Raw genomic sequence first — 13,271 nt, 5'->3', positions numbered from 1 at the left:
TATGTCTTTTCAGTGGTGCATTTAGTCCATTCACGTTCAAACTAATTATTGAAATGTGAGAGTTGATCCCTATCATAATGTTCTTACAGAGTTGTTGCTGTTCTTCCTGTTTGTGTGTTGTCTTTCTTTTGGTTTTAGAGTTAGATCACATGTGTTTTTAATCTTTTACCTGCACTCTTGTGAAGAACATTGTTGTTCTTTTTTCCTTTTCTTCTGTGTTCAATACTTTCTTAAGTGTTTCTTGTAGAGGTGGTCTGGTGGCAGTGTAGGTTCTTTGGGATTGGATATATAGGAAAGATTTTAATTCTCCCTCACTGATGAAGCTTAGCTTGGCTGGGTAGGTTATTCTCTGTTGAAATTGTTTATCTTTTAGAACTTTGAAGATAGGGCTCCAAGCTCTCCTAGCCTTGAGGGTTTCTGTAGATAAATCTGCTGCTATTCTAATTGGTCTTCCCTGGTAGGTAGTCTGACCTTTTTCTCTTGCTGTCTTTAGGATTTTTTCTTTTATACCTACTTTGTTGAAGTGAATTATTATATGTCTGGGAATTAGTCTTCTCATTTGTTGTCTTGCAGGGATTCTCTGAATCTCTTGTGTTTGAATGTTTTCATCATTGATGAGATGAGGGAAGTTTTCTTGAATTATTTCATGAAATGTTTGTTCCAGTGCGGCCTCTGTTTCTCTCTCTGCCTCAGGAAGGCCAATTACTCTTAGGTTTTTTCTCTTGAAGTGATCATTCATCTCTTTCAGGTTTTGTTCTGTCTTTTTGAGCTGCTTTTCTATGCTTTTGACAGTTTGTGTTCGTTCTGTGTTTTGGTCTTCGAGCTCTGAGATTCTTTCTTCTGCTTGGCTATTTCTGCTTTCCATGCTTATTAGTTTGTTATTTATTTCCATCACAGTATTCTTTGCTGCTGTTATTTCTGACATCAGCTCCTTCCTATTTTCCTCTTGTCTCTCCTCAATTTTTAAAATTCTCTCTATTAATGTCTTGATGTCTGGGTTTGTTGCATGTGACCAGTTATTCTGGGTTCTCTTCATTGTTTGTGTTCCAGAGTCTGTTTTCTCAGTGTCTGACCTCCCAGGGGTCTGTGTGAGACCTATATTCTTCTTTTGGTTTTTCTTCATTTGTGCGGTTTTTTCCCTTCCTACTTTTTCCTTCCCTCCACATCACCGTCTTCTTTAATTCTGTTATTCCGGGGTAGAAGGGTTGCTCTTACCTCTGTTTGTTCAATCTCCTATTCTTCTTTATGTACACCCTCTTACTTTGTTCAGTTCCTGAGTTGTACTATAGGTTGGGGGTGGTCCTTTTTGCAGTTTTGAAATTTACTTAAATGGGGAGCTGTGATTCATAATCTGTCTGCAGGTCCTGGTATCCACCAACAGGTGTATGGATAATCTGAAACCCACTTCCCACTGCCTTGGAATCTGTCCATGTAGTGGGGCTGTAGGTTTACTCCTTGAAATAAAATGAGGTTAGCAGAGGGAAGAGAATGGAGCAGACAGTGGGGGAAAGAGTTGGATGGAGAGAGAGCAGAGTAACGGGGGAAACAGATGAGTGTAGCAGCAAATGGAGATAGAGACCTAAACTGAAACAGATAAAAACAATAGACCACAGCTACAGACTAACCAACTCTCATACAAAAAACCTAAAACATACAATGATGCTAACATACAAGCTAACCAACCATCTTATTGGTGTGCTGTTCCTCTATACAAGGAAATGGTTTACAGAGAGGAGAAAAGAGAAGAAAAGGAAGAGAGGGAAAAAAAGGAACAAAACAGTAGGAATAGAATTAAGTCATTAAACTAACAGAACCAATCGAGCACAATCTGAGACTTTTCATTTAAGTCCAATGTCCTTTCAGCTCTGATTTCTAGCTGTCTTCTCAAGCTGGTAAATTTGTTCACAGTTAGGGTCAGTTGCCCCTGGCCTGCTGTGAAGGACAGTTCAGATCACCACTCAGTTCACCACTCAAATCTGGCCTGTGTCTGTTTTTCAAGCTTGTTTGTCCTGTTTTGGTGTTGTTACCTTCAATCGCCAGCAGGTGGTGCTATCTTGCAGCCCCAGAGGGGGTGGAGCCAGACAGGCAGAGGCCAGGGATGGGAGCCTGCCTCAGGGCACATGGGAGGAGACCCAGGCCGGCAGGACATCGTGGTGGCAGCAGAGGTGGCAGCGATCGTAGCAGATCTTGCCTGCAGGGGCTTCAAGGATTGAAATCATGGATTACCTCAGGCAAGATGCGCTATGGCCGCCATGGAGGCCACGGCAGTGCCAGCGGCTGCTGTGTCTGCGGCTGCAGTGGCTGTCTAGACTGCCGTGATGCCCCAGTGGTGGCGACGGCCAAGCTCCATGTGAAGAGCAGGCCGCCGTGTTGGGATCTGCAGCCCCCGGGGAGAGAGTCAGAGATCCACCGCGTTCTCCTTTGTGAACTTTCTCATAGACCAAGCTGCCCCGTCGCCATCTTCAACTTTTTTCTTATTATATGGAATCCATTGAATGCAGTGATGAGGGAGTTCTGTCCATGGTCACAGAAACCTTAGTTCTAGACTCTTGAGGGCCACCAATTTTGAGCCTGGACATTTTACCTCATTCCGTATCTCCATTTTTTTCCTCTACTCCCAACACATTTGACTTCCTTTTGCGTCTGAAATCTGGTGGGAGCATTATTCATTCTCTACTCCTTCCAGTTCTACTCTTGGATGGAGGGTAGGGCTAGGGCTTTTTCCCTGGGTGTTGGGTATAGACAATCAGAGACAGAGATGACCTTCATGATGGTCCTGCCACTGGTGTTTCTCAGTGAAGAGATTATCCTTGCACTAGCATATTGCTTTGTTTGGTTCCCATCCTTGAGTTATGATTTGGAGCATCTTCTTCTATTGCTTTGTTCATCATAGTTGGGGGAGTGAAGGGAAGAACACCTTCTGCCACACCTCCATGAAGCTCCTGAAGGCCTGTTTGTTCTTATCTACATGGAAGTCTCCACTTCCACAGCATAGTTGGCAGACAGGAAGAGGCTAAGAGATTAAGGAGTCACTTTTGGGCAAAATATATTTTTCCAGTATGGTTCATAGGGCTAGAAGTTGGTAGGTCCATTAGTAGGATATTAAAGAGCATTCGCACCATAATGCTGGCATAGAGATTAAACTATAGTAAAACCAGCAACACTTTAGGAATTTATTTCATGAGAACAATACTCTGGTATCTTGATCACTTTGGTGTCCTCTTAAGCTCCTTTCTTACTCATTGACTGGGCCAAAGAAATTTCAAAAATGTCTGCTCTCCTCTACCTTATCTAAACTCAGTGTTATCATAGGGGAACTCCTAGCCTCCAACTCTGACTCTGTCCGACCCACTCTTCAGATCCTGTTCTTACTCTCTACCCATTTCTTTGGACTTGATGTTATAGACTTGTCCTTATTCCCACTTTACTTGAGCCATAGATTTAGACACCACTTCCCCCTTTTCCTGATTCCTGAAACTAAAGCCAGCCCTACTCTTCACACCCTTCCCGACCACAACCACATCAAATTCAAACTCCAGGAACCAGTCTAAGCCAGAGCTTCCCCTCCAAGCTCCAACCTCCAAACTCCATTTGTCTGAGAAGCCAGGCTTAGCAGCCAACATACTTAAAGCATCATAAAAACAAGAAAGAAATCTGTAAAAGGCAGTATAGACTGCTAGAATTTGAAAATGTCTTCTGAACCATTAAAACTACAATATCTTGCCACATTCTCTTGATTTAATAGAATGTCTTTTGCTATTTACCCGTCTATCTCTCCAATCCTCTAAACTTTGGAACACTCAATCCAAATACCTTTTAGTTGGAGATCTGTAATTTTCACATTAAACAAGGAATTCCTCAGTAAAAACATTGATAATAGATGCTATTCTCAAGTAAAACACTAGGTGGGGCATGTGAATTTAAAGTATATTTAAGTCTGTAGTAGTTACTAGTGACAATAAGCCATTTATTACTTGTATTAATTTTAACTAAAAACAGAGAAATATAAAACAACATAACACTTTAAATAAGTTTTTAAAGTCTATGATAATGCTTTAAAAAGAAATATAAATGGAAACAAATAATGTTTATTTTTTTCCTTCAATAAACCCTCCAAACCCCATAGCCAAGGAAGGAAAATGAAACAGGCAGCAGTTTCAAAAGAATATTTGTTGGGGAAGGCAGAGTTAGGGCTGAAGACTTTTTTTTTATGGTTGGGAAAATGAAGTGATCTTTATCAAAGCAGAAATATCTTGCTTCTACATCAACTTCTAGATTGCCTACTTCAATTTTGGGAGCAAATTTTTTACAGAATTGGATTGCCTGTAAGCAGGGGAAGAGATTACACATTGCTAATAACAGCAGATAGAATTTTTTTAAAGTTATTTTTTCTTAACACAATATTATTAGGGAAGGTTTTTATGAGAATCAAGCTCAGATTTACAGACAGTATCTGCATGATTCTTGGAAGTTAATCTGTGAGACAGATAAATACATTGGTATGGCATACAGACAATCTGCTGCAGACTCAGAAGATACCAATTTTGATCCTAGTGATATCATATTATATATGTTCACACACAAAATCACAGTTTTTTTCTTTACTAGAGTATATCTTTTTGCAAGATTGCAAATGGGGTTTTTTCAGCACTTTCATTTTTAGTTGGCTATATAAATGTCATCCAACATGAAGCCTGACATTTATGTATACAGTTCAGCCTTTAAATCCAGCTCAGGAAATATTGGAAAAGAACAAAAACAAAATAAAAAAAAAAGCCCTGGAAAACTCACCATTGATTCAGTGGTATTTTGAAATCTGATTTTCTTCCCCAACCCGCCTGTTAATTACTTCTCAGAGTCCTGAGAAAGCTGCTCATGCATTCTGTCCAAGGTGAGGAGACAAGAGTGGAGAGTGATTACTTCATTTTGACCAGAACCAGATCCGTGGATAATTTTTTGATTCCTGATTTTCTTTGTAAAGTGATATGTAGAATAAACACTGACTTAGCTGATTTCATGCAATTATAAGATATGAATTTAGGAAGGAGATAAACTAGATGAGTTTAATATGATAATTTAATTATGTCATAAAAATGCCTTATGATATTTTTATGAAGAAGAGAAAATCCTCTTCTTATAAAGCCTAAGACCTACTTTGCTTAAAGTTTATGTGAAAAGGATTTTGACCAGAAATATGCACTCCCTGCTGTTTATTTAGCAAAATGATGAGCTAGAGTAGATGGTGGCTCTGAATTTTAGTAAAAATCTGTATTACAAATCATTTTGCTTTCTTTTTGCCATCACCAATATGTAAGGACACAGATAAATAAACTGTTCTATTTAATAATAAGAAATGCTTAGGTTATAAATTTGATTTTATTAAATAAAATTCTATTTTGGAACTTTATATGAATTAGCAACAAAACTGGTTCTAGCACTGGTGATGACTAATAGTGTGCTTGAAATAGCCTCAAATCTATCAATGATGGGGATTAGAAAGTAAGATTTAATTTAACAGTTCAGAATGAAAAAAAGTCACTGTCTTAATTGCCCATTTTTATTGTATTATAAACTCACGACTCAATTATGTACAGCTGATAAGTATGTTTCATCCCTTTTACCTACTTTTGTGAAATTCATGTAGCAAGGGGTAGAGCGTACCTCAAGAGTCTATGACTTCTGCATGGTACTTACAGTAAGACTTTTAGTTAACATCAACTTCTGGGACCCTGCTAGATAGAATTATATCAGTGGGAGACCTTCTTATAAGCTATGATAATGGTGGGCACGAAAGTGACAGGGAAAAACCAAGCAGTGATGCTTCTGTGTTGGTTTACAGTAAAGCATTTTACATATTTTGTTTAGTTAATGCTATTCTGAGTAATGTATGGAGTTATACAAATTGTTGTTTTCAGTTTGACGAGGATGTAAGAATAGTACTAGGTACATTTTTTTCAACCTTTTCATTTTTATATCCATGTCTGTATATGTTTTTATAGCTACCTGTGAGACAGATAGATCAGTCATGAATGATTCTATTTATAGATGAGGAAAACAGAGACACTGGCTGTAAGGGATTTGCTGAGTATTTCATACCACATTAGTTACAACTCTGAAACTAGGACCCATGCTTTCCCCTTAGACCACACTGAGTGGTGATGAGTTTATGAGTGGAATTATGGGAAGACCTATCTTGACCTTGAATTAATTTTAAAACTTAGAGATATATTTTAGTATATTTAGTATATTTTAGTATACCAAAGGATATTGTTATTGACTATTAACCAAGATTTTTAAATGCATAGTGAGAAATGCCCTCTCTCTAAGAGAAAATCTGATATATATATATACATACAAAGAGATGTGAATAAAAATATTGAGTGCTGAATTGTTTCTAGTGCAAAAAATTGGAATCAGCCTAAATGTTGATCAACATAGAACTGAATAAATAGGCTGGTACATATTCATATAATATATAACCCAGTGATTAAAGTGATTGAACTTGCTAGCTAGCTAGATAGGTAGATAAATTAAAAAATCATAGTGTTTAATGAAAAAAGCAAGTTTGCGGAATGAAACTTGCAGTATATCATTTTTATAATTAAACATATAGAACATATTGCTCATTGGCACATATATGTATATGATCAATATTTTAAAATAGATTAGAAGGATACCCATCAAATAGTGGTCAGTTCATGAGAGAGGAGTAGAATGGGACAAGGACTACAAAAGGAACTCAAGTAAAAAAAGTAAGATAAAATGTACACAGTTATCAATTATTTGGTATTTGCTATATTGTTATCTGAAATTTTCTGTAGTTTTAAAAAAAATCACAAGAAGTTGGAGGTGGTGCTGGTGGGACAAAAGGACCTCAAGGGAAGTAAGGTACTTATGGTTACATCAGTGAGAACTATACGTCTGACATTGAGCAGGAGATATTTATTCCTGAAAGTGCTGCAGTTGGCATTTAAGAAAAGCAAATAGATGTGTTAGGTTGGCTCATTTGGTAACACTCTTCACTGTGGCAGAAAAAAGACTTGAACTATGGAGATTACCCTACCCTGACAGCAATCAGGGTTGGACTTGCTCTTTTTGTTTTTCCCTCTGAAGTCTCTGAACATGTCATGTTGTAAGATTCTGAACGAACCCTCATCATCCCACTTTCTGCTCCATTATTTGTTGCCTGAATGCTAATACTCTCTTGATAAATTCATAGGCATGAGAGGATGCATACCAGAAGACCCTATCGTGTGGAAGATGCTGAAAAATACTGCCTTGAGGATGATTTGGTCAATCTAGAGGTTCTGGATGAGGTACTAAATAGTAGACAATTCTCATTGATGACATGTGTTTCATGTGACTGGTCTGACCTTTCTGTTGAGGCCATGCTCTCCTAAGGTCATTTGAAAATTTAATTGTTTGTATGAGGCTATTCAGTTTCTCTATGACCCTGTGTTGTGTTCATTTATAGTCCCTAGAATTATGAAGATAAAAGGATAAGGATTTCCCCATAAAACCCTAAATGATGGATTATATCTGCTGAAAATATTTCCCATTTAATAAAAAAATTACAGTTGGCCCCTATGTTAAGATAGTTGTTTGTTCTGCATAAAGAAGAACTTCATTTAGGGAAATAGTGAAGTTAATATAGCTTGAATTCTAGATTTGAGACTGTGACAATTCCCATTTAAAATATGCATGTTTAATAGCGCTGTTAATTGCACTGGACCTGTTTATGCTGAGTCTAACTCTGGGGACTGTTAGTTTCAATGCCTCAGTCACTAAAGTGTAATAGAAAGTGTCTAGTTCTATATTTCTGCCATCTAGATTTTAAATGCAGTGCTTTGGGAAATGAAGTTACCATCTTGTCTGTGCTTTATAAGTAAGAATGCCCTATTAACTAAACTGCTAAATACAACATTTTGATTGGTCAAGACAAGTTGCTTCACAATAAAATATAAAAGTTTCATTTTTATATCAAAGGTTTTTAGCAGGTCCTAAGTGGGCCTAATTCTTTCAGAATATTTCTATTTTTTCTTCTTTCAAGGGAAATATTGGTATTGTTTTCATCATTTAGGATTATTAGTATCACTATATAATTTAAATGGGTTACTTTTATCTTTTAAAGAAAGATATTCATCTAAGAATAAATCTGTTGTCACTTTTAGAATCTCTCCCTTGACTGAAAATGATGTTTGCTCTCAATACTATTTATCTTCTTCTTAGGATACAATAATCCATCAGTTGGAGAAACGCTATGCAGACTTACTGATTTACACATATGTTGGAGACATCTTAATTGCCTTAAACCCCTTCCAAAATCTAAGCATATACTCTCCACAGGTAAGGGATATTTTAAGAACACATTGCTCCTTAATAGGAATTTTAAAATCACAAGGGCAAAGAAAAAGAAGGAAAAAGTAAGAATAAAATTATGCTACCCTAGAGGCATGTATCCCAAACTGCAGATAACAGTGAAACACAAATTGAATTTTTTAAAAATTTATTTATTTATTATAAAGATGTGGGGTACAATTCAGGGTTAGGTATACAAACGTTGATCATGCAGGTACCCCAAAAATGGAATTTTACATCTTGGGGGCAACTTTTTAGAGAAAGCTGTGATGGTAGCAGCTAAAATTGAGTGCTTTTTGCACACCAGACACTGGGTTACCTCACTTACTTCTCACAGCCCATTGGGACAAGAACTATTGTTAAACCTAGCCAGCAGATAGAGTATAGAGAGAACTCTCTTGCGCAAGCTCATGAAGCCAGGAAGTATAGCAGTGCGATTTGAACTCAGGCCTACAGAGTCCAGAGCCTGTGCTCCATAGCCTTCTTGATGTAATAAGTCCCCTAGTAAGTGCTTAAATGAACCAGGCCCTGCAATCCCAGTGCTTTGGGAGGCCAAGATAGGAGGATTGCTTGAGCAGGAGTTCGAGATCAACTTGGGCAACACAGCAAGACCATATCTCTACAAAAAAATAAAATAAAATCAGCCAGGTGGGAGGATCACTTGAGCCCAGGAGTTCAAGGTTACAGTGAGCAATGATTGTGCCACTGTACTCCGGTTTGGGTGACAGACTAAGACCCTGTCTCTAAAAAAGATTGTAAAATGATGCAAAAAAATAAGTGACAAAGTCTTGGTTTCATGGTCAACTGGTAGTGGAACATTAGATGGCCCAGGGGAGCACTAGAAGTTTTCTTTAATTATTTTTTCTTCAGTTTTCCAGACTTTATCATGGGGTAAAACGTGTTTCAAATCCTCCCCATATATTTGCAACAGCAGATGCTGCTTACCAGTGCATGGTTACTCTCAGCAAAGACCAGGTACAAACTCACCTTCCTTTCCTACAGGGTCACACAGTAAGACATGTTCTGTCTTTGTCTTCAACTCATAAGTCTTCCTAAAACTGTTTCATTCTGGTTGCTGGTGCTAACCCAAAGAAATAGGATGAAATAGTAGCTCAGTGGAACTAGAGAAAATGTAAAAACACTTTTTAAGAAACATAAAACATTCACTTAAGAGCACTCATCCTCTCTGAAAAAATATAATAAAATATTTCTAATATTAATATAATGAGAACATAGTGCAAATACAAGCTGGTTACATGGCAATGATTGTAACAAAAACAGGGTGTAAAATGGCGTAAGTGAAATTCTTTCCTATTAAGGTCTGGAATTTTCATGATTCAGTCCTTTTTGTGTAGGAAATATTGCATATAGGTTGACAGTGATCATGCACCACCATTTAGCTTCTGAGAAATTATAATGTTTTGGGTCAAGACAGAATAAACCTCAAACTCAATGCTAGTTAAACACAAACTTTACTTACATTTTACCTTTCTAGACTTCCAGTTCTCAGTGGTGACATATCCAACCTTTGACCCCTCTTTACTTTCCATAGGTATATTTTCCTTTGTTTCTAGTCAGTCGGAAATAGAAGTAATCTAATTTATTAAGCACATTTTATGAGAGAATCCTTGTGTGTATTTCCTGAGACCTGTGAAGTCCCAGCTTTTGGATTTGTTCAAGAATAGATGAAATTATGACAGCACAAGTTACAAAATAGCATATATGGATTCACTATAGGTTAGAAACTTGGCTTCTCCAAATTCTTACCTTTCCCAAATTTCCATAGATTTCATAGGGAGGAAGTAAATGGAGAGACATGTATGAGGTTGACAAGTTAAGAAGTTGCTCCACTGTGCTGTCCTTTTTTCTGACACCAAATGCTATATCTTTTCCAACAACAACCAGTTCTTTAGTTCTCTGACACCAACTGGGTGTCCAACAGTTCAGTTCAGTTCTGACACTATTTAGAGTTGGCACAGACTCCACAGATTAAGGGTCTAGTCCCATAAGACTGTTCCCACTTTAGATGCCAGCTGCGTATGGAGTACCTAGCCTTCCCACACTTCTACCCAGCCAAATACAAACTCAGGGGTTCCCATGACTCCATTCAGGTTTGATAATTTGATAGAATGACTCACAGAACTCAGGAAAACACTTCACTTATGTTTACCAGTTTATTGTGAAGGGTATAACTCAGGAACAATCAAATAGAAGAGATGTGTAGGGAAAGGTATCTGGGGAGTGGAGCTGGGGAGGGTGGTTGGGGAGAAATGACACACAGAACTTCCATGCCTTTTCTAGTCACCACCCCTCTCAGTACTGTGATGTGTTTACCAACTTGGAAGCTCTCTGAATCTCATTGTTTTAAGAATTTTTACAACTCAATCTCCAACTCTCCTCCTTTTTCCTTAAGTTAGGAAGTAAGGCTGAAATTTCCTGCCCTCTTATCCAAGTATTTGGTCTTTCTAGTGATCAGTCCCCATCCTGAAGCTGTCTAGGAGCCCTACTTAAATCACTTTGTTAGCAATAAACTGAGGTATGGTTAAAAGGGGCTTCTTGTGAAAAACAAAAGGTGCTCCTATAACTACTATCACTTAGGAGAGTCCAAGGGTTTCAGGAGCTCAGTGCCAGGAGCCAGGGACAAAGACCTAATATATCATTTTTATTATACCACACTCACTAATTTCCTTTATATATAAAGAGCTCCTAGAAATGAATGATAAGAAGATCAGCAATACAATAAAAATAGGCAAAGGATATGGCTATGTCACAAAAAGAAAAGCCTTTTAAGCATACGAAAAGAGGCTCAACCTCTCTGAAAATTAACAAAATACTGATTAAAACTACACTGAGTTACCATTTTTTAAAACCTATCAGATTGGCAAAAATCCAACATACTCTATTGTGAGAATGTAGGAGAGCAGGTACTTTTATATATTAGCATAGTCCCTAAGAAAGCATCTGGCAGTATCTATCAAATTTACATGTGTTTACCTTTTATCCAATATTCCATTTTTAGGAATTTGTTCTGTAGATAAACCTGCCTGCATATGTATATAATTGCATATGTATTAGGTTATTCATTGCAATAATGTTTATAACAAACAAAACAAGAAACCCAAGTATCTATCACTATGGGACTAGTTAAATAGATTATGGTAGCTCTGTACAATGAAACAACAAGTAGCTATACAAAAGGTTGAAGAAGCTCTCTGAGTACTGCAATGGGAAGATTCTTAAGCTATACTTCTCAATGAAAAATTAAAATGTACAGTAGTGAATGCTATATGAAAACCATAGCTGAACATGTACGTTGTTTCTGTGCTATGAATACTTTACTTGACACTCTATTTTCTGTGTCAGTGTATTGTCATCAGTGGAGAAAGCGGCTCTGGAAAGACAGAAAGCGCCCACCTGATTGTTCAACATTTGACTTTCCTGGGAAAGGTATTGACTAACCTGCTTTATGTATTGTGCCTAGAAATTCCTATGGAGCAATTGCATATGTTAGAAATGATGAAAGCGCTGTTTTTTTTTTAATGCGGGTGTACATAAAAACATTCCATCTTTGTTATGTTTACCTCCTGATAGCGAGGCCTCTTAAGATGTCAGCATGCTATCCTTCTTTCATGTAGGGAGGAGAATAATGCCAGCACAAATTTACTAGACTATCGGCAATTAATTTTCATGTTTTCAATGTAACAGAAACATTTAGCCATTAAGTAGTAAAAGTGGTTGAGCACTAAGAATAGGACCAGGGAGAGCCACTGTGGTGATTAAAGGGATGGAAAATAGACATCTTTAAGCAAATGTTGAAGGAAATGAAAAATTTCAGATTGGTAAAATGGATATTGAAGGAATGACTTAAAAATAATCCAATAGTTACTTATACTGGGAATTAGTGTATGAGGTGACTAGGAAAGAATTTATGGGATTTTTTTTTTTTTTTTTTGAGTTGGAGTCTCACTCTGTTGCCCAGACTGAAGTGCAGTGGCCTCTCCCGGCCACCGCAGCCTCGACCTGCTGGGTTCCAGCGATCCCTCCGCCTCAGCCTTCCAAGTAGCTGGAACTACAGGAGCGCGCTACCATGCCCGGCTGATTTTTCATTTATTGTAGAGATGAGGGCTCACCAATTTGCCCAGGCGGGTCTCCAACCCGCAGGCTCAGGCAGTCCACTCACCTCAGCCTCCCAAAGGCGAGGGATTACAGGCTGAGCCACCGAGCCCGGCTATATGCCTCTTTATATGCCCCTATTCTACATCACAAGAAATAAACTGACTGAGTTCATCACTCTCCAGCATAAGCACTCATTCTTCAAACCACTTGACAGGTTGCTGGTCAATCTACAAGGTGATTGGGTGCCAATTCACATTGTAATCATCTTTGATCTGAGCAATAGGTCACATAATAAAAGGATTAAGGACAAGAAGTTACTTTCTAGTTCATACTTTTGGAAAGAACTTTTGTCAAGGGGACCTCTTAGTGTGTTATGAATTTACCCAAAATTCCCAGGTATTTGGTGGCATGTTGCAAAAAGCAAATTTGTTTCCAACGAAAATAGTAACTTTGAGTTAATATAGCACTTCCTTCTCGATCTCCACTTCTTTCTTATAGGCAATTTCATTGGAACTATGTTGCATGTATCCTACCAATGGTACCCACTACTGGGAATGGATAGCCCAGTGGAAGTGGTATTACCAATGGGGGGAATAGGGAGAATAAAATGTACCGTTGAGGACAACCTTGAGGTAAAATCTGAGAGTCAACAGTACCAGAGCCAGACTCCCCAGATCACTCAGTGCACTCTTGTGACAGACCAGGGCAGACAGCTACAAAGAGAATAGAAAGATATTGATCTGACAAACCCCAAAGCATACCCTTTATGGTTCTATTCTTTGAGTTATCTCACTGGG

General features: G+C 37.9%; 1 protein-coding gene across 1 annotated transcript in view; it reads left to right on the top strand.

The window, feature by feature from the left end:
• Positions 1-13,271, top strand: part of MYO3B (myosin IIIB) — a 332,356-nt gene that overhangs the window by 202,285 nt on the left and 116,800 nt on the right. Inside the window, exons 10-13 of the mRNA XM_008070949.2 lie at positions 7,220-7,316; positions 8,230-8,346; positions 9,229-9,333; positions 11,722-11,805. Coding sequence (XP_008069140.2) covers positions 7,220-7,316; positions 8,230-8,346; positions 9,229-9,333; positions 11,722-11,805 — 403 coding nt within the window. The remainder of the gene's footprint in view (positions 1-7,219; positions 7,317-8,229; positions 8,347-9,228; positions 9,334-11,721; positions 11,806-13,271) is intronic.

The sequence above is a fragment of the Carlito syrichta genome, unplaced genomic scaffold, assembly GCF_000164805.1.
Source record: "Carlito syrichta isolate Samal-C Ts95f unplaced genomic scaffold, Tarsius_syrichta-2.0.1 Scaffold314071, whole genome shotgun sequence".
Classification (NCBI taxonomy): domain Eukaryota; kingdom Metazoa; phylum Chordata; class Mammalia; order Primates; family Tarsiidae; genus Carlito; species Carlito syrichta.
Note: the sequence above shows the minus strand (reverse complement) of the source record. Positions and strands in the feature narration are given on the sequence as shown.